Source organism: Eulemur rufifrons, chromosome 2 (genome assembly GCF_041146395.1).
Source record: "Eulemur rufifrons isolate Redbay chromosome 2, OSU_ERuf_1, whole genome shotgun sequence".
NCBI lineage: Eukaryota > Metazoa > Chordata > Mammalia > Primates > Lemuridae > Eulemur > Eulemur rufifrons.
In genome coordinates this window covers 9318550-9339663 of record NC_090984.1, presented here as the reverse complement: position 1 = coordinate 9339663, position 21114 = coordinate 9318550, and the positions used below count along the sequence as shown (strand labels likewise).

The window sequence follows — 21114 nt, the reverse complement described above, 5'->3', positions numbered from 1 at the left end:
CGGCGCAGGGGGGCGCGCCCCGGGCCCAGGCCCGGCCCGAGCCGCCGCTGCGGAGCCCGCCGGGAGCCCCCGGAGCGCGGCCACGGCGCAGGTGAGGCTGCCCGCCCCAGGCCCGGTTCCGGCCTCCTTCCGCCGGGGCGGCCCGAGGGCTGCGGGGGGAGGGCCTGGGGGTTTTCTCGGACAGAGGAGGAGCTGGGCCCGCAGCCTGCACTGTGCTCGGGCCCGCGAGTGTGTGGAGGCCCGGTCCCCGCGGGCGGCCTTGAGCGTCCAGCCCCGGGCCGGGCCTCGGGGTTTTGGGGTGGCGGGATTGGGCCCGGACTCCCACCGCCACTCCCAGCGAGGGAGGGGGACAGGTCGGGCCAGGGCAGGTGCCTGGGGTCCCAGGACGTTGGGGGACTGGAGGAGGAAAAGTGCGGAGGCTTCCCGGGGATGCTGGAGGGGGAGGGGGAGGAGGAGTCGGGCTCCGGGCTGGCCGAGTGGGGGAGGAGAGGAGAGCTGAACGGCCGGAGGGAAACGGCCCGGAGGGGGGGCGGGGAGGGGCCGGGCCTGCAGGTACTGTCTGGGCGCCGGAGGAGGTGGGTGGGTCAAGTTACAGGCCTGGGGATGGCTGAGGAGAAGCCCAGGAAGTGGGGCACGGTGGGTGTGGGCGGAGTTAGTTCGGGTGGGGGCGAATAGGAGATCCCGGAGATGTTTGCCGGGGTCACATGAGGTCAGAGCACAGAGAGATGGGGGAAGGCCAAATCTGGGGGCGATCAGGTAAGGCGAGGGACTACTGTAGGAGTTTTGGGAGTGGGGGCAGGCAGATCCTTTGGGCTAGGCCAGTAGGGATGTGGGGGCAGGTCAGGAAAAACTAGTGTGGCCAGAAAGTGTATGCCAAGATGCACCCCCCGACCTCCAAGTGTTACCTCAGGGTCAAACTCAGGGGTTTTCCTTTTTCCCCCATACGTTATGCCTGAAGCCTCAACCTACCCCTTGGGCAAGCCTCTGCCAATTGTTCAAAGGCGCTGGCCAGTGGGTGTTTGTGTGGGCAGCTGGAGACAATCTGGAACACCTAGCTCAGCGTCTTGTTTACCACCGGGATGGTCCTCTCCCACTGCCTCCGTATATATCTGCAAGAGGCAGCTCAATAGACACTACCTGAGTGTCTTAGGGTCCTGGATTCTGTCTCTACTTTGTGTGACCAGAAGCCAGGAGGCTCAAGCCTAGGGGATGGGACCTCACAGCTACTATCGTATATCATGGCCTCCCAGGCACCAGTTCCATGAGCCTGAGTTCTGTGGGCCCCCTACCTGGAGGTCAAGAATTAGGGAGCTAAGCATATGAAACTGTGTTAATCAAGGCTTGGAGGCTCCTGATGGGGTGAAGGCAGGTCGCAGAGACGAGGTGAAGGGGATCAAGTGAGGCACCCACACCCTGGGTCGAGCCTTTGGGCTTACCCGCCACAGGACTCTGCCTCTGGGGTGCTTGTCTTGGGCCAGGCCCTATGCTGAGCTTGCTGGTCAGATGAGCTCATTGATGGCTCACCACCACCGGGTCAGCTTAGCCCTCTGTGGTCCAGACAAGGAAGCTGAGGTTCAGGGGTGGCATGGTTTGTCCCAGGTCATGTGACTAGACGGTGGCTGAACTGGGATTGACTGACCCTCAGCTCAAACCCATAGTCACCTGGTTGGCCTTCCACGGGCACAGCTGGAGGAACTCTTGGTTGTTACAGATTCCCTGGTGGGGACTGTCCTCGACCCAGGCCTTTCCTCCTGCCCATCCCAAGGGATGGGTCAGTCCCCATTTGGGACAGACTGAGTTTCCTTGGTGTCCCAAGGGACTGGAACAGTGGAAAGTTCTTTCTCAGAGGCCTGGTCACCCCTTCTCCCTCATTCCTCTTCTGGGAGCCAGGAGGTCAGGGGTCACGGAGCTGTGGGCTGGCCATGGGAAGTGACTGTGAGGATGGGGCGGGCACTGGAGCTGGATTTCGCTTCGCCTGCCTGGCTTTTGTTCCTTCTTTCGGGGCTAATTGCAAGGCTGTTAACCAGGGTGTCCACAGGACTTTGATTTGGGAACCGCAGCACCTGAGGCAGGAGCTGCAAACTGCTGGGTCAAGTGGTGTCAGCCAGTTCTTCTGGGTTTAATCATGGGTTGTCACCCTAATTCCCCCCTTTCCCCATCTCCCTGTAGTTCCCAGGACAACCCCTCCTCCCCACCCAACCTGGGTCCTGTCCTTCTCCCCTCTCTGGGTGGTCTCCTGGTTCTGGAAGGAGTAGGACCTGGGCCCACAGCCCCATGCAAAGAGACATCTTCCCTGCCTGGTTGGTCCAGAGCTGGCTGCTGGTGCTGGTGCACACAGATGGGGGTGGGGGTGGGAGGTACCATCCGGTCACTCCACTGAAATGGGGCTGAGACTGATGAGAGTTGGCCCAGATATGCGAATGTGGCAGGGAAGGGGATCTGGCCTGGAGCTAGAGGCGGAGGCACCGGTAATAACTGCTTTTCAGAGAGAACTTAGCACCCACACTGTGGGGCAAGTGCAACAAGTAGATGGCCCATTAAGACAGTTTTGTTTCTGTGCTGGGGGCCAACTCCCTGCTGGGAGCTTGGAAGCAGCCCTGAGTAACAGATCCGGAGCTGCTAGTTCTCTAGCATCTTTCATGCTAGTGAAGCTGACTAACCTCAGACAAGCAAATGGTCCAGATAACTTCAAATAGCTCTTATGTTTACAGAGATACTATAACTTGGTGAAGTTGGAATGTGCTAGTAGGGAATGGAGAGATTTCCACTGGGTGGTCAGGGAAGGCTTCGAAGGAGAGCTACGATCTGAATAATAGGAAATGAATGGCTGGTCCTGGTGGCTCACACCTGTAATCCTAGAGCTCTGAGAGGCCATGGTGGGAGGATCACTTGAGGTCAGGAGTTTTAAACCAGCCTGAGCAAGAGCGAGACCCCGTCTTTACCAAAAATAGAAAAAAATTAGCCAGGCATGGTGGTTGGTGTCTCTAGTCCCAGTTACTCGGGAGGCTGAGGCAACAGGATCGCTTCGGCCCAGGAGTTGGAGGTTGCAGTGAGCTGTGATGACGCCACTGCACTATACACTCAACCTGGGGTGACAGAGCCAGACTCTGTCTCAAAAAAAAAAAAAAGAAAGAAATTAGCTGGGGGTGGGGGTGGCTCTGGGGCAGGAAGGGGCTGGTGTTCTAGGCCCTGGGGCCAGCACATTCCACAGCTTTTGTTGAGTGTAATCGCCCATCACCGGCTAAGTTGCTCTAAACATTCTGTCTCCTAGAGGGAAGGGGTGAGGGATGACCCTAGTGTGTAGACAGAGATCCTTGGTGCCTTCACAGGGAAGAGAAGCCCTCTCTCAGTGCCTCCTGCATCTCCCCATCACTCCAGATGAAAGTTTAGAGCCTTTGGCCCACATCCAGGGTATTTTGAAATCTGGCCCCCTGGCCAGGCAGCGGGGAGCCCCACCAGGTTCTTGAGCTGGGCTTTGAGGAGATCTTAGTTTGAGTCAGTCTTACAGGATCTATCAGAGGGGCCAGCCTGGAGGCAGGGGCTTTGGAGACAGTTGGGGATTGCTCCACAGAGTCCTGAGCCCAGAGTTATCGGTGTCCTTGCCAGAGCCCGAGAGGGAGAGGGAGAGCCTGCCAGGGCAGGGTGGGGCACCCGGGCTTGGAAACACAGGAGCGGTGTTCATGCTACTCTGGTCCCTCTCTTGGGTCCTCTGTATCCCTCGTCACCCCTTCTCCCTTCTTGGGTTACTCTGAGCACTTTTACACATTTCAACTCATTTAAGCCCATGACTAGTGAGTCCTGCCTGTTATCATCACCCTTTGATACACGAGGAAACTGAGGCACAGGAGTCCTTCACATGGAGCCATCTGCCAATCGCCCCTCTCCCTCTTCAGAAGGCTGCAACAGCGCGGGTGGCCTGTGCTGGCCCCCAACCACCTGCATGTCCTTGCCTCCCCGGCTTTGCTGTTGTGTCCCCTCAGCCCAGAATGCCTTCCTCTGGAGTGCCCTTGGGGCTGCAGAGCCTGGGAGGTGGCCCGCATGTCAGGTGGGGGTGAAGACCAGGCGCTGCAGAGGTTGTGCTCGTTGTGTGGTCGTGGTCATCGTCTAGTCCTTAAAGACTGTGAGGACTTTGTGTCAGAGTTGTGTTTTCTGAATCGAGCAGAGGGAGAGGGTAGGTAAAGGTGGGCAAACAAACACAGTATAATAGAGAGTGAAATTTCACGGTTAGTGCCACCCTTCCCAGCCATGGGACTAGGCAAAAGTCTTGACCTCTGTGCCTCAGTTTCCCCCTCTGATGAGTAGGGACAGGTGGGCATTCCTGTACCACAGTGGTTCTCAACCAGGAGTGATCCTGTCTCCTCCGGAGACGCTTGGGAAATGTCTGGAGACGTTTTTGGTTGTCATTGCTGGGCGTGGGGGTGCTACCAGCGTCACACAGGTCTACAGGCCAGGAATGTGGTTCAACATAGGACAGTGTGTAGGGCAGCCGTCATTGCAAAGAATGATCCGGTGCACATGGCAGCGGTGCGATGTCGACAGTCTGGTTATAAGGATTATGGGAGAGCTTGTTTCTGGGGTGATTGGACAGTGCTGTGAGGACTCTGGGGGCACTTTCAGCGAGTACTGCTTGTTAAGGTTCTCGAAATGTGCACGGTTCTGGGAGATAGTGAGAGACAGAAGATATCTCCAATTCTCAGGGAGGGGCCCAAGGAGACAGACGGAGGGGACACCACTAATCATAACAGCTGACATTACTAGGCACCACCTGCTGGTGTTGTTTGATTGTTTAATTGTCGAAACAGCCTCGTGAGGTGGCTGCTGCTGTTAGCCCACTTTACAGATGGGAGGGAAGACTGATGTTGGGGGCGAGCACCATTATAGACATTTTCCGGGAGCATAATTGTGAGTAAGAAGCTTTGTAAGGGATTTGAGCCTAGCACAATAAGATTCAAAAGCTTAACCAAGTGTGGTGGTGGCGGTGCCTGTAGTCCCAGCTACTCAGGAGGCTGAGGCAGGAGGATCACTTGAGCCCGGGAGTTTGAGGCTGCAGTGAGCTGTGATTGTGCTTGTGAATAGCCACTGCACTCCAGCCTGGACAATGTAGCAAGGCCTCTTGTTCCCTCCCCACCCACCTACCCACCAAAAGGTCAAGATTTTACGTCCTGCCAGGCCCTGCGTGTCTCCTAGCACACAGCTCAGCAGGCCCCATTCCCACTATAACCACCCTGCCACCAGCTTCCTTCATGTTCGTGGCACCAGTGACACCTCAGGGCCTTTGCACTTGCCATTCCCTCCACCCTCAGCTGCTGCTCCTGTGTCTGTGGGGTATGAAGGCACACGGGGAGAGTGGGCTATAAGGAAAGGTGGGCTTATCATTGGGGCCTGGAGCTCGATGAGCTTGATGAGGACAGCTGAGCTGCTGCCGGGCTCTCCAAGGAGCTGGAGCTGCAGCCTGCGGAGGCCAGATTGCTGAGGGTGCGAGGAGGGAAGAGGGAGAGGCAGCAGGCGGAGACTGCTCATTCCTGGAGGTGGCGGTGGGGGAGAAAGGGCTGGAGAATAGCTGTGGGAGGTTGGGAAAAAGAAGGCCTTTCTGGGGGTGGGGTGGGCAGAAAGAGCAGCACCCAGTCTGATCCTTACAGGGCACCGGAGACCCTAAGGTGGGGTGGGGTCCCCAGGCAGGCAGTAGACCCTGTTTCTGGAGAGGACCTACCTGGCTCTGGGCTTGGCCTGTCCTGGGTTCCCATCCTGCCTCTGACTTGCTTTTCTGAGCAGCAGTTTTGCCATCTGTGAAATGGGTCTAGTTGCAGCTGCTTCCCACCCTCGCCTGTACAAACCAGGGCCTGCCCTTCACCAGCTGCATGGTGCTGGCCTCTGGCTGCACCTCTCTGGGCTTCTGTCCCATCTACAAAATGGTGGGAAGACTCATTTCTTCCTCGGAAACTGTCAGGAGGAGGAATGAAGTGAAGCTTGTCTGTGCCCTTGCTGGGCACTGGCGCACAGTAGGTGCGGCTTGAGTAGGGGCGGCTATCACTAATCCTATGACCCACCGTGGACTTAATGTCAGCCTTTCAGGAGGGAAAAGAAAGAATTAAATGTCCACGTAATTAAAACATATACAGGCGGTGGCGTACACCTGTAATCCCAGCACTTTGGGAGGCTGAGGCAAGAGGATCGCATGAGGCAAGGAGTTAGAGACCAGCCTGGGCAACATAGTGAAACCCTGTCTCTACAAAAAAAAAAAAAAGAAAGAAAGAAAGAAAAATTAGCCAGCCATGGTGGTGCACACATGTAGTCCCAGCTACTCAGGATACTGAGGCAGGAGGATCACTTGAGCCCAGGAATCTGAGGTTGCAATGAGCTGTGATGATGCCGTCACACTCTAGCCTGGGCAACACAGTGAGACCCTATCTCCAAAAAAGAAAAAAATACATATCCAGATGCCACCAGAAGGACCTGTACAGTCAGATATCACTTTGTTCCCGGCTAGCAAAACGTTTGCCCTAGGTTACCTTCACATTCAGCCCCTAAGAGGGTCTGGATGGTTCTGGGTCAGGCGGATCACCCAAGCAGCCAGATGTGGCTGCCTCCTGCTGTGCTGGGTGAGGGACTGGAGGGCTTCCCTGGGCCTGTGCTCCCTGTTACACTTGGAGTTGATGGTTTCCCTTAACTGGTGTTTACATGTCTTCATCCATTTGCGCTGTTCTAACAGAGTGCTCTGGAGTGGGCAATTTATAAACAACAGAAGCGTATTGCTCACGGATCTGGAGACTGGGAATTCCCAGATCAAAGCGCCAGCAGATTCGGTGTCCAGTGAGGGGTTGTTCCTCATAAATGGCAGAGGGACAAACAAGCTCCCTCGGGCACTAATCCCGCTCATGCGGGCAGAACCTTCATGACCTCCGAAAGACCCCACCTCTTAATACTACTGACGGGTTTCGACATATGAATTTTGGGGGGATACAAACATTCAAACCATAGCACGTGTCAATAGCCATGTCACAGCTTCCCTGGAAAGTCAGTCGGAAACATATGTGCCTTTGATAATCGCTCATGGGGCACAAGTCTATTGCCCCAGCCTCTGCTGGCTGCGGAATTCTGCCTGGAGTTCTCTCACCAGAGAAAGAGCTGGCAGCTTCTACTCCCAGGAATCGTCCTGCCAGCCCCCTTCCCGCACACGGCATGATACAACGGCAGTGTGAGTTGGGAATTTGAAATTCAGTGACATTGAGCCCCAAGTGGGACCCTGACTGCAGGCTCCCCCGCACACATATACACACCCTGCCCCGTCCCCCCCAGTCCACTCCACACCCAAAAGGGAGTAAGATTGGAAGGAATGGAAATAATTCTTCATTCATTCCACAAACAACTATTGAGCATGCACTGTAAGCCTGTCCTGTCTAGGGGCAGGGGACACAGCAGGGAACTACACAAGCAAATTCCCTGCCCCAGGGAAGCTGATACATAGCCAAAGGGGGAAAAAACTACCCAGTTTGCTAGATCATAGGAAGTGGGGACAGCATTCCCACCCTAGGAGGTCCAGGAGCAGTCAGGGCCAGACCGCCAGGGGCCCCAAGAAAGCCTTGTTAGGGACCTGTAGCAGTGTCAGTTAGGGTCAAGGTGGTGCCAAGTGGTTTTGAAGAACTCAAGGATGAATCCCAGGGTCTGAGAGAGGAGGGCTGGAGCTTCAGTCCGTGGATGTGTTGAAGGAGGTGTCTGCGTGTTGCTTGGGGAGGTCCCGTTCAGAAGCTCCGATGGAGGAGGCACCAGTGAATGGATGGTGTTTTAATCCTGTGTTAGCTCTGGCTGCCACAACAAAATACCACAGATTGGGTGGCTTAAATGACGATATCTATTTTCCCACAGTTCTGGGGATTGGCAGCCCAAGATCAGGGTGCCAGCAGGGTCAGGTTCTGGTGAGGGCCCTCTCCCTGGCTTGTGGATGGCTGCCTTCTCAATTCTACCCTTATGACCTTGATTAACTTTAACTGCCTCCCAAAGATGCTGTCTTCAAATACAGGCACATTGGCAGTTAGGGCTTCAACCTATGGATTTGGGGAAGGGACATGATTCAGTCTGTAGCAGAGCTGAGACCGGGCAGGATCTTCCAGAGGTGAGAGCAGTTTCCACCACTGCCCCTCCCAGATCCCGGCTCCAGTGTGACCCCGCTCCAGGCAAGGCCAAATGTCCCCGTGTGCAGCACATTGGATGAACAGTCTGTGTTCCCCTGCCTCCAGATCATGCGTTCTACAGGCGGGGCCTTCTCATCTCAGTCTCTGCCTGCCACTGGCAGGGACTTGGCAAATATTTGTTGAGTGACTGTTGGGAAGGCATGGAAACCAAGGCCCGTGCCCTTGAATCTCACTGGGAGACCTGGTTGTGCCAGGGGCCAGGACTAGCGATGCTGGGAGGGTCCTCTCCACCCTGTGGGGCTGGGGGCTGCCTTGTGGCCTCCTGCCCTTCCCCTGCAGGGGGGGACCGATATGCTGAGTTTTGAGGAGAGATGGTTCTGATGTGGTTTTCTGCCCTTGAGAATAGTCAAGTGGGATTTAGTGTTCTCGGAGGTAAGCATAGGGTGCTGTGGCCAGGGCAGGGTGCAGGGGAGGGGCGTCTTCTCCAGCCTGGAGACTTCTCAGAGCAGGGGGTAGCTGAGGGTGGCAGAGGAGGCCACTCAGGGCAGGGTGACAGCTTGGGCAAAGGCCTGGCCTTGGTGGAAGGGGTGCCAGGCTGAGGGGTATGTTCCACCAGGTAGGGTGGAGAGTAGAGTCACTTGCTCCAGGAGCTCAGCTTGGTGGGGATGGAATCGTTGGGTGGTTTACCTTTACACCGAACGCTATCCCACCCCTGCCTGAACCAGCAGGTGACTCAGCCAGGTACCCACTGCTTGAGACCTGTTTCTTCTGGGAGCCCAGTCATAGCTGCTCCCTGCTGGGGCTGGTGTGGGTGAGAGGCTCCTCGCAGGGCCTGAGGCAATTGTCCTCCTGAGTCTGGACGGGATTGGGGCAGACCCCGAGGGATGGAGGGGACTCGGGGGTGGGTCTTCCCGGCCCCTCGCTGCAATCCCAGGGCTGTCTACAGCCTCACCCCCGCCACACACACACCTTAAATCCTTGCAGGGCCAGCAAGGCTGTGTAGGAACAACTCAGAAGAGCATTCAGGTCCCTGCAGCTCACAAACCTGCTCCTGGGTCCCCAGCAATGTGGAGGGGTGGGGGTCCTGTGCATGGACTGGCTGAGCCATTTGTACCAATTGCTCCTACCACCCACTAATTGCTAATCAAAAGCTCCAAAGCCCTGGGTTCCGGGCTCTGAAGCTGAGGTGTGTAGGGGACCCCAGCCTGAGTGTCAGGTTGGCTCTTGACTTCAGGAGGGGGTCTGGGCTCCATACACGCGTCTCTGTCGCCTCCTGTTGTCTCCAGAACCTCACAGTCCCCATTGCTGAGTGCTGCCTGTGTTCCTTGCACCTCTCCCAAGGAGGAGTATGGCCACCTGGGACTGGGCAAAGTGGCACTGTGGTCCCCATCCCATGGCGGGACAGTCCTAGCATCCAATTTGGAGGCTGCCTCGAGTGCTTAGGTAACCTGCAGAGGGTGTCTGCTACAGTACCCGGCACAGTAAGCAAAGTTAGTGGGATCCCTGGGAATGCTCTCTGCAGCCCTGGAAGTGTCTGTGTCCCCACGTACAACTTCTGCTCCCCCCGACCCCCCCCAGCTGCCATGTCCCAAATTCAAGTCGTTTACTCCTACCTTGTGCTTTCTCTCCCCGCCCACCCCCCACATTGTTCTTTAACACTTTTACTGAGCATCTTCTTCTAAGGAACTAATCTTGAACAAAACTGGCCAGGGTGCCTACCCTCATGGCGTCGGCAGTCCCTTCGGATGGATAAATCTACATACAGCTTGTAAAATGACGCCCTGACCCCAGCTAGCTCCAAGCTTCTTGTTGCTCCTTCCCAAAGAGATGTCCCTGCTCCCCAGGCCAGGGCTCCACCTGTCACACCCTCCCTGGTAGCCACACTGGCCTCCTTTGGATCCCCAGATGATACCTTCCTGCCCAGTGGTGTTCTCTCATCTCCCCAGCTCCTGTTCATCCTTTAGTGGTCCCTGCCACCAAGATCAGCCACTCTGTGACACTCACCCCAACTGTAACTAAATCATTCCCTGTGTTTTCCCTCTAGACAGTGAGCCCTGGCTGGGCACAGCCAATCCTGTTCAGGGCTATGTCCCCAGCACCTTGGCACAGAGGAGGATGCAGTCCATTAGAGTGGGTTGGATGGCTTTGTCCCCATTTTACAGATAAGCAAGGTGAGGGGCTTTGGCTGCACTACACACCTGTCCTGTCTTGGTCTTCCCCTGGCGGGGGTGAGCCTGGAGCACCCCTCCAGGAACTGGGTGGCAGCCTCTTTTGACTGTCTTGGTCCTTGCCATTCAGGTCCCAGTATGGGAAGTGGGAGGTGGCTTCAATTTGGCAGCCCAGGGAGGTGCCAGCGCCCTGAAGTGGGTTCTCTGGGTTCTGTCCTTTGGCCACCGTGTGATGCCTTGGTTTCTCCTACCTCTTCTAGAGGGCCAACTCCTGGCCTGTACAGCTCTGAGGTTGGGCTCCTGGGAGGAGATTTGTGCTGCCATGTGTCTGGGGATTCCAGATTCTGCCGCCTCTCTCTGATTAGCCTAAGTTATTCTTGTGTGTGTGTGTGGCTGAGACAGTGATTTTGAGTAGGAGGAAAAGGAGGGAGGATACAGCCGAGGGAAATCGCAGGCTGCGGTGCCCAGACAGACTCTGGTTTAAATCTTGTCCCCACCACTTACTCACGTGTGACCTCAGGACAGCCCTTAATTAACTTCCACACGGCCTCAGTGTTCCCGGCTGGGAATTGGGAGTGTGAAACCAGCCCCGAAGTCCTGCTAAGAGGATTCCAGGAGCTCATGGGGGTGGCATGTTGGTTCCTCCCTTAGCCTGGGTGCCGGGAGGGGCAGGGCCCGAATCTCACTCCAGGTCTGCCAGAGCACCTGGCACGTGTAGTAGTGGCAAGTCTGTAAGTATGGGTTGAGTTTGCAGGATCAGTTAGTCCTCGATTTCACCATGAAGAAAGCAGAGACTTGGAGCTTCTGGTCCTAGGAGCAGGTCAGTGCTGGAGCCAGGACTCATCCTGGCTCCAGAGGTACCTCCGAGCCCTTGGGCACACGCCACTTCTGCTCCTCCAAGCAGCCCATTACCAGGTAGGGGCTAAGTCTTCACTGTTTTCTTTTCCCAATGCCCAGACCACAGCAGCAGCTCTGAATGGGGTTGCTAATGAATGAGTAAACAGGGAAAAGATGTGTGAAAGCTAACTGGGAGTGAAGGAAAAAAAGCTGAGGTTCATTCTTGCCCCAGGGCCTTTGCACATACATCTTTCTCCAGCTGGAGTCTCTGCTCAGTCCTCTCTTATTCAGGGAAGCCTTCTCATCCCCGCCCTGCCCAGGCAGGACCGCTACCCGCCAAAGAATCTATAGCATCGCAGAGGACTCACTTGTACCAGTGGCAGAATGTATGAGGCCACACCTTCCCTCAGAGCCCTTCAGTGACTGCTCCAGAGTGTGGGACACAGCCTTCCCATCTGCCTGCCTGGCCAGTTCTTCCTCCCAGAAGAGGCAGCATGGGCTCCTATGCATAAGTTCACACACTGAGAGTTGCCCAGCTGGTCCCTTCACTGGTCAGGGCAGGAGCGGCTCCCTGAACAGCTTATGTCCTCCTCCCCTCCCACTAGGCATGTTTGGGTTAATTTGCATAAATTAAATATATATGGTATGATTTCACTTTTTTGTTCTTTTTTGAGACAGGTTCTCACTTTGTTGCCTGGGCTAGTGGCTTCATCAGAACTCACTGCAGCCTCAAACTTCTGGGCTCAAGCGATCCTCCTGGCTCAGCCTCTGAATAGCTGGGACTACAAGTGCATGCTGCCACCACACCTCGCTATTTTTATTTCTTTTTCTTTGAGACAGAGTTTCACTCTTGCCCCGGCTAGAGTGCAGTGGCATCAGCCTAGCTCACAGCAACCTCAAACTCCTGGGTTCAAGCGATCCTCCTGCCTCAGCCTCCTGAGTAGCTGGGACTACAGGCATGCGCCACCATGCCCGGCTAATTTTTTTCAATATATATATATTTTTTAGTTGACCAGATAATTTCTTTCTATTTTTAGTAGAGACGGGGTCTCGCTCTTGCTCAGGCTGGTCTCGAACTCCTGACCTTGAGCGATCCTCCCGCCTCGGCCTCCCAGAGTGCTAGGATTACGGGCATGAGCCACCGCCCCTGGCCTTATTTTTTTATTTATTTTTTTAATTTATTTCATTAACATCACCTTTTCAAAATTTTAATTTTTGTAGAGATGGGGTCTTATATTGCCCAGGCTGGTCTTGAGCTCCTGGCCTCAAGCAATCCTCCCACCTTGGCCTCTCAAAGTGCTGGGATTACAGGTCACTGCACACAGCCTCCCACATTTTCGTTTTAAATAGTACTTATTTTTGCATGTAGGCAATTTGTTCACCGGGTTCAAAATTCAAAAGACCGTAGACTGAGTTCTGCAAGGAAAAAACCTTCAAAAGACCTAAAAAGTGTGCTAACTGTACTTTGTAAGTCTCATCCCTAATTCTGCTCAGAGGAAACCAGTCTCCTTCCCTCCCTCCCTCCATCTCTTTCTTTCTTTCATAGCTTTATTGAGACGCACATCCATCCACTTCGCCCAGTTCAGGTGTACAGTTCGTTGGTCAGTAGTCTATCCACAGAATTGTGCACCCATTATGATGGTCAGTTTTGGAAGATTTTGCATTATGTCAAGAATAAACCCCACATACCTTTGCTTTCACTGACCTCCCTCCTCCCCTTCCCCCAGCCCCTGACAACCATTAATCTGCTTCCTGCCTGCATGGATTTGCCTGTTCTGGACATTTCATATAAATGGGGCCACATGCTAGGTGGTCCTTTTGTCTGGCTGCTTTCATGTTGCGTAGTGTTTTCCAGGGACATCCATGTTGTAGCATGTGTCAGAATTTCCTTTTATGGCTGAATAATATTCCATTGTATGGATTTACCACATTTTGTTTATCCATTCATCCGTGGATGGAACTTTTGGATTGTTTCCACCTCTGAGCTATTGTGAATAGTGCTGCTGTGAGCATTTGCATGCAGGTTTTTATGTGGACAAATGTTTTCATTTCCTTTGGGCATAAGTCCTAGGAGTGGAGTTGCTGGGTCATACGGTAACCGTGTTTAACCATTTGAGGAACTCTCAGACTGTTTTCCAAGGTGGCTGCACCATTTCACACTCCTACAAGTAGTGTATGAGCGCTCCGATTTCTTGTCCTCATCAACTTTTTGATTCTAGCCAGACTAGTGGGCGTGAGATGGTATCTCATTGTGGTTTGGATTTGCCTTTCCCTGGTGACTAGTGATGTTTTCGTGTAATTTCTTGAGCGGTCATTCAGTCGTTCAGCAAATGGTGATTAAGGCTCATGTGCTCAGCACTGTGAACCCTGTTGCACAATCAGGTGACTCTGCCTTCTTGGCATTTGCACACCAGTGCCCTGCAAAGCTACCCTATGCCCGCAGTGCTTGTGATAGTTTGCGCTCATGGGCACTTACTGCATCCATCCTAGCCATCCTTCTGAGTTCTTAGGCAAACTCATTTAATACGCAATTACAGATGGGGTACGTGTGCCTTTGCCCACCTCTCTGCAAGGGACAGCATGTGGCTACCCTGGTCTATAGCTGATTTAGCTGATTTGACAGTGTCTCATAAAAGCAGGTCTCTACTGGGACGGAAGGGGTTGGAGGGGGCCTGGGGCTCCATGTGATTCTTGCAGCCACGGCAAATGCCACCATGTGGATGTCTCTCCAGCAGGGGAGGTCTGTGAGGGCAGGGCCAGGCCAGCCCCAGCATCTGCCACCTGACCCCGTCCCTCCGTCTCTCCCTGCCCCCCATGCAGCCGCCGCCATGGCGCAGACCTTGCAGATGGAGATCCCGAACTTCGGCAACAGTATCCTCGAGTGCCTCAACGAGCAGCGGCTACAGGGCCTTTACTGTGATGTGTCCGTGGTGGTCAAGGGCCACGCCTTCAAGGCCCACCGGGCCGTGCTGGCCGCCAGCAGCTCCTATTTCCGGGACCTGTTCAACAGCAGCCGCAGCGCCGTGGTGGAGCTGCCGGCAGCCGTGCAGCCCCAGTCTTTCCAGCAGATCCTCAGCTTCTGCTACACGGGCCGGCTGAGCATGAATGTGGGCGACCAGTTCCTGCTCATGTACACGGCCGGCTTCCTACAGATCCAGGAGATCATGGAGAAGGGCACCGAGTTCTTCCTCAAGGTGAGCTCCCCAAGCTGCGACTCCCAGGGCCTACACGCCGAGGAGGCCCCATGGTCCGAGCCCCAGAGCCCTGTGGCGCAGACGTCGGGCTGGCCAGCCTGCGGCACACCTCTGCCCCTTGTGTCTCGGGTCAAGACGGAGCAGCAGGAGTCGGACTCTGTGCAGTGCACGCCTGTGGCCAAGCGGCTGTGGGACAGCAGCCAGAAGGAGGCCGGGGGCAGTGGCAATGGCAGCCGCAAGATGGCCAAGTTCTCCACGCCGGACCTAGCCGCCAACCGGCCGCACCAGCAGGCCCCAGTGGTGGCAGCGGCCCAGCCTGCTGGGGTGGCAGGGGTGGCGGCAGCGGCAGCAGCAGCAGCAGGGGCTGGAGCTGGGGCTGGGGCTGGGGCCGGGGCCGGGGCCGGGGCCGGGCAGCCGGCCAGTGGGGCAGTGGGGGCCGTGGTGAGTGGGCCCAGCACATCGGAACGGACCAGCCCGGGCACGTCGAGCGCCTATACCAGTGACAGCCCCGGTTCCTACCACAACGAAGAGGATGAGGAGGAGGACGGGGGCGAGGAGGGGACAGACGAGCAGTACCGGCAGATCTGCAACATGTACACCATGTACAGCATGATGAATGTCGGCCAGACAGGTGAGGTGCAGCCCGGCTCCCCATGCCCCACCTCCTGCCTGGCGTCCCTCCACCCAACACACGCACGCTGCTTGCTTTTCCTCCGCAGCTGAGAAGGTGGAGGCGCTCCCTGAGCAGGTGGCCCCCGAGTCCCGGAATCGTATCCGGGTGCGGCAGGACCTGGCATCTCTCCCCACTGAGCTCATCAACCAGATCGGCAACCGCTGTCACCCCAAGCTCTACGATGAGGGGGACCCCTCCGAGAAGCTGGAGCTGGTGACAGGTGAGCCGGCCAGCTTCGTCCCAAGTTCTCCCCCCTTGTTCGCCACCTGGGGCCTCGATGCACTCTGGTTGGGCTGGGCAGCTGGTTGGGAGCTGGTGCACTGGCCAATGTCCTGTGGCAACTGGTTTCCCATCAATGCTGTGATGGCCGTAACATTAGATTCGTTGAAACGCAGCAAAGACTTGCCTCTAGCTTTCCGGCTCAAGGGTTGGCTAGTATTGTTTGGCCACAGGCAGGTGGATTAGCTACTTCCTAGGGTGGGGTGAGGGCTAACTACCATAGTGTAAGGAATTCAGCCCTGATGGCCGGGTGTGGTGGCTCACAGTTTGGGAGGCCAAGGTGGGAGGTTTGCTTGAGGCCAAGAATCCGAGACCAGCGAGACCCCGTCTCTACTGAAAATAGAAAAATTAGCCAGGTGTCATGACACGCACCTGTAGTCCCAGGTACTCGGGAGGCTGAGGCAGGAGGATCACTTGAGCCCACGAGTTTGGGGTTGCAATGAGCTATGGTGACACTACGGCACTCTAGCCCAGGCAACAGAGACTCTGTCTGAAAAAAAAAAAAAAAATTTTGGTCCTGAGGTCATAGTGCCCAGGTATGAGGCTCCACTGCTGGTACTCTGTAGCTGGCCGTGGTCAGGGGGCCTGTCACACACACAGGTGGTTGTGCTAGGCTCACGGCAGGACCTGGCACCCAAAGCATGTGCCCAGGAAATGGTGATACCACCCTTCCCGTCCTTTCATGAGCGCTGCCGAAGCAGGGGGAGTCCCTAGGAGCCTCACCTAACTGCCCTCAGGGAGAGGATGAAGGTCACTGGGGCAAGTTGTGGGGACCCAGAGCCCAACAGAGAGAGTCTTGGGGGTTCTGACAAGGGGGTTGGGCCCAGGCCATGGCCTGGCCTCGTCGGGGCTGTGGTGGCTTGGGAGCGCTCTCAGCCATCCTCTGGCCTCCCCTGGCTAGGCACCAATGTGTACATCACACGGGCGCAGCTCATGAACTGCCACGTCAGCGCGGGCACGCGGCACAAGGTCCTGCTGCGGCGGCTCCTGGCCTCCTTCTTTGACCGGTGAGGCCCTCGCCAGTGCCCCAGGGAAGCGGGGAGTGGGTTGCCCCATACCCCCTGCTGCCACCATTACTGACTACCTCTGTGTCCCCAGGAACACACTGGCCAACAGCTGCGGCACTGGCATCCGCTCTTCCAGCAACAACCCCAGCCGCAAGCCACTGGACAGTCGCGTCCTCCACGCTGTCAAGTGTGAGTGTCTGCACTTCCGGGGCTGGGGTGGGGTGGGCAGACTGCGGGTTTTCTCTAGTGTTGGCCCTGACCGATGGGTGGAGTTTGGTGTTGAGAAGGATTCTGAGGCTGAGTCTAGGCTTTTCGGGAAGAGGGCTATGATTGGTTAGAGGTTTCTTTGTGCTTGGGAGACAGGGGTGCCGATGGGAGGTCAGGCAAGAGGGTCTCAAACTCAGGGCGGTCACAGGAGACATGAAGCGCCAGCAGAGCCTGCCAAAAAAGGAGCCACCACTAGACCAGATGGTGCCAGCCACGTGTCAGGGGGTGAGTCTAGGTTTTCACATGGAGTCTCCCGGTTACTAAATTCTAGCAAATCATTCCAATTTTTCAAGAGTGCAGGCTATCCCATCAAGACCCACTTATCCCTACTCGTGGCCAAACTCAGGCATTTGGGGACAGGAGGCATTTGGGGACAGGGGACATGGTTTATGGTTTGATGTCCTGGCTGTGTGGCCCTAGTTGTCTCCCCTCTTGGGGGGCTGGGTCACAGATGCTGGGGGAGGGGATGGCCTCATGGGAGTTGCTTGGCCTGACACGCATCAGGGTCAGCTGCACCTGAGCCGCCTGCCCCACCTTGCCCGCACAGACTACTGCCAGAACTTCGCCCCCAACTTCAAGGAGAGTGAGATGAACGCCATCGCGGCTGACATGTGCACCAACGCCCGCCGTGTCGTGCGCAAGAGCTGGATGCCCAAGCTTAAGGTGCTCAAGGCCGAGGGCGACGCCTACACCGCCTTCATCAGCGAGACGGGCAAGATAGAGCCGGACATGATGGGCGTGGAGCACGGCTTTGAGACAGCCGGCCACGAGGGCGAGGCGGGCCCCTCCGCTGAGGGCCTGCAGTAACCCGTCCCGACCCTCCCCACAGGGCCACACACTCCCCTCCCGTTACAGCCCCGCCCGCCATCTTGGTCACGAGCTACTGTCTGTCCCTCCCCAGGACCCGCAGGGGGTGCTGCATGCTCCCTGCCCCTCTGCCTCCCCTCTCCTACCCCCTTCCCCTAACACAAGCCAGGCCAGGAGAGGACAGAGGATGCGCAGGGCAGAGCAGGTGGCCGAGGTCCGTGCCGCCTTCTTGAACACACACTCGTGCACACTTGAGCTCTGGCTCCTCCTCCCCTAACCCCTCACAATCATCTCCCCACTCACCAGGCCCACCATGGGGAGGGGGCCGGCCTGGGGGGCTCAGGAAGGGCCTCCTCCCTAGGCCCTAGGCCACCCTGCGGAGCATTCCTCAGCCTCCGCCCTCACTGCAGCCCCTTGGGACTTGAGGGGGGCCCCCAGGGGTTCTCAGGACCCCTCCTGCCACCTCCCAGTGCTTCCACATCTCCAAAAGCGCCTTCCTATCACCCTCGTCTGTCCCTGCGCCTGGGGGCTGGGGTAGGCGAGGCTGTGGGGACTGCCCGTTTTACAGCTGGGGCAACTGAGGCTCAGAGAAATTGCACAACCGATCTAAGGCAGCAGGCCCAGTGCCCTTTCTCCTCTCCCTGCCTCTGTTGTTCCCTGTTGGTCCCCCGGGGCCTGAGAGAGGCAAGTCCTAAGGGAGGGGGGCCGTTGGGGGGAGACGGAGGGTCTCAGAGGCTAGGAGAGGTTTGCAGGGCTGGCAGAGCGTGTGCGTGTGCATGTGTGCGTGTGTGTGTGTATAGAAGTTTTGCTTTCAGACAAATGAAGATTTAAGAGGCAGTAGGACCAGGGTTGGAACCCAGGGGAGCAGGTTGGGGGCCACTTCCCTCCATTCCCCCCACCCCACCCTGCCCGATGGCAGGGCTCCAGGCCCCCCACCCCCTGTACATAATTTTTAAAACCTTTTTTTAGCGAATGAACTATTGAAGTATAAGATTCCTTTTATTTTTCAAAACCAATGGGACTGTGTCTGATGTCCCCCCTCGGCCTGGGGCCCTGGAAGGCAGGCTGGGGTGGGGAGCGGGGGGCAGGCTGAATGTGTGCGCATGTGTGGGAGTGTGTTTCTGTGGTGGGGCCCCAGTCCCAGCTGCCACCTGGGCTCCTGTGGGTCTGCCCAGCTTCTCCCTCCCCTGTCCCTTGTCCCGGCCACAGGGCTACAGCTTAAGGGTGTTCCAGGCCTTGGCCAGTTGGCTTAGCCCAGCTCCTGGGGGCTGGGCAGGGCTGGGCTCACTTCCATTGTTAGCAGTTGTTTCCAGAATTTTCTCTCTTACCATTCCTTTTGTTTTTTCCTCGCCCAGAGCGAGTATTTTTATTTCTATTTTAGTTTTACATGTGATCGTGGAGGATTCTTTTCTTTTTCTACTCCCCATCCCCCCACGTGGGGTGTTATTTCACCATCTCACAGCTGTGTCCCTGGCCCTTGCCCTCCCTGCCTCAGGTCTCCCTCCCCCGATGCTCCCAGTGGCCTCCCTAAAGAGGCAGGGCCCCAACTGGACCCTCTGAATCTGATTTGGTGACCATCCACCTGACCCAGCAGCCCCGCCTGCCTGCTGGGGGGTCCCTCCTAACATCTGCTTGTTGCAGGGGGACAGTCTGGGGTGTGGGGGTCTGGCTGGGGTCCTGGCGCTCTGCTGTCCTGGCCCGGCTCCAGCACCTTAGCCCCCAGCCGCCTGCCCCAGTCTAGGCGGGGGAGTCGACACCCCCAGCTAAAGCACAAGCACCTTAGTCGCCCCTCCCTTCCCCTGCCCTCCTGGCCTGACGCCCCACCCCAGCGTTGATCCCAAAGCACAATATCCTGGTCACTTGGCAAGCAGCTGGGCCCTGTGGGGGTCTGGGAGGCAGGCAAGGGTCTCTGGCCAGACCCCCAAAAGGAAGCAGGAGCTCCCAGGCACTCCCCTCTTTCTAGGCCTTAGTTGGGGGGCAGCTCTCTGGGACCAGGGGTCTTCTCCCTCCCCATCCCCTTGTCCTGGGCAGGCCCCCACCGGCCCCTCTCTCTGGCGGGGCTTGCCCCTGTCTCTTCCAAGGCCCTGCACCACTGGCTTGGGTGGCAGAGCCCACTTCTTTCAGGGACCCCAGGAGGTGCCCCTGGCTCCCGGGACTCTGTGTGTGGGTCTGGGGGGTGGGGGATGGGGAGTGGGGCCGGGCAGGGGGTGCAGGGGAGGAAACTCCTCACCAGGAGAGCCAAAGACAGGGTTGTGCCTTACCCCAGGAGCCCCCCAACCCTCTCGCCCTCGCCCTGCCATTCCCCCATCCCTGGGCGGCCTGCTGCTTTTCTCTTCTCTTCCTGCCCTGCTCTGAGCTGCATGGTCCCCCCCAACCCTGGGCAGCCAGGAAGGAACAGGAACGGGGAGTCATCAAAAAAAGAAAAAGACTGTGGGGCCCTCCCCCCGCCCCCTCCAACTCCGCTTCCTTGGCCGCCCACTCACCCACGCCTCTTTCACGTGGGCTGGGCGCCCACCCTGTCCCCGTGAAGTGCCAACGCCCTCCCCGCCCCAGGCCGTGCCCCTGCCCCCTCCCCGGGCCCCCAAGTGAGATTGCACATTAACTACTGTAAGGAGAGGAGCGGTGTTGGCAAATGTGAACCATGAGGATATCAGTGATACTGATGAGAATAAACTAAACGCCTTTGTAACAGCCCTGCGCATGCTGCTCACTGGGGGATTGGGGTGGGGGTGGGGGGACACCCAGAGCCCCCTAACTCTGGGCTGTTGGCTTCCAGTTGCAACACCCACCCAGCTACCCCAGCAGATGCACCACATTCCTCACCCGCAGGCTGGCCCTGCCGCACACTTGCTGCCCTCCTGTGCCCTGGAAGGGACAAAAGGTTCCATCCAGAAAAAACATGAGGTACCCTGAGGCCCCACTGATTCAAAGACAACATGGGATTAATTCAAGGTAACATGGGAAATATATTTACCAGTCTTGGGATCCCACCAAGTGAAAGAGCCCCATTGATTCAAAAATAACATGGTTGATTTTCAGAGTAACATAAGGACATTCACCAACCTTGTAGATGCCACTAGGTTAAAAGATCTTTGCCCTGAGATGGAGGAGCCTTCACCTCAGCCCAAGCCACATGCATCCGATCTGCGATGGCTTGAGGGGAGGTACCCAGGTGCATGGGGAAGATGACCGAACGATACTTCACAGGGCAACTGGGGTATATTTCAGTAAGACCAGCCCCCTTTGGAGTGGTACGGCCACCAGAAAGTAGGGGTTTTGAGAGCCAACAGCGTCACCATCAAAAATCCAGTGGTGACTCTAGTCACAAGTAACTTCAAGTGACAGGGTATCTTGCCTTTCTAAGCATGTGGGCAACCCCAGGTAAGCAGAAACCACCCATCTTCCAGAAGTGTGTCTCCCCCCGCCCCCGCCTTTTTTTTTTTTAATAAAGACAGGGTCTCGCTCTGTCACCAAGGCTGGAGTGCAGTGGTGTCATCATAGCTCACTGCAGCCTCCAACTCAAGTGATCCTCCTGCCTCAGCCTTCTGAGTAGCTGGGACTAAAGGCGTGTGCCACTGTGCCCAGCCAGTTTTGCCTGTTTTTAAATCGATGTGATTGCTTGTTTGTTACAATAATCTATTATTCTTAATTGTGGTTTAAAAAAAAAAACTTGAGCCACCATGCCTAGCAATTTTTTTTTTTTTTTAAGAAATTAGGTCTGGCCGGGCGCGGTGGCTCACGCCTGTAATCCTA

The 21114-nt window shown here is 56.6% G+C and overlaps 1 protein-coding gene across 2 annotated transcripts; it reads left to right on the top strand.

Annotated features, from left to right (window-relative positions):
* The first annotated feature begins 3 nt into the window (after positions 1-3).
* NACC1 (nucleus accumbens associated 1) lies at positions 4-20017 on the top strand. 2 transcript variants are annotated; one of them, XM_069495081.1, is made up of 6 exons: positions 4-91; positions 13955-14959; positions 15048-15221; positions 16182-16287; positions 16379-16476; positions 17102-20017. In XM_069495081.1, exons 2-6 carry the CDS (start codon positions 13963-13965, stop codon positions 17359-17361), a joined length of 1635 nt encoding a protein of 544 aa, XP_069351182.1. In that variant the 5' UTR covers positions 4-91; positions 13955-13962; the 3' UTR covers positions 17362-20017. The 2 variants fall into 2 exon arrangements, with proteins under 2 accessions (XP_069351182.1, XP_069351172.1); XM_069495071.1 differs by lacking the exon at positions 17102-20017 and adding an exon at positions 16651-17093.
* Positions 20018-21114: the final 1097 nt, after the last annotated feature.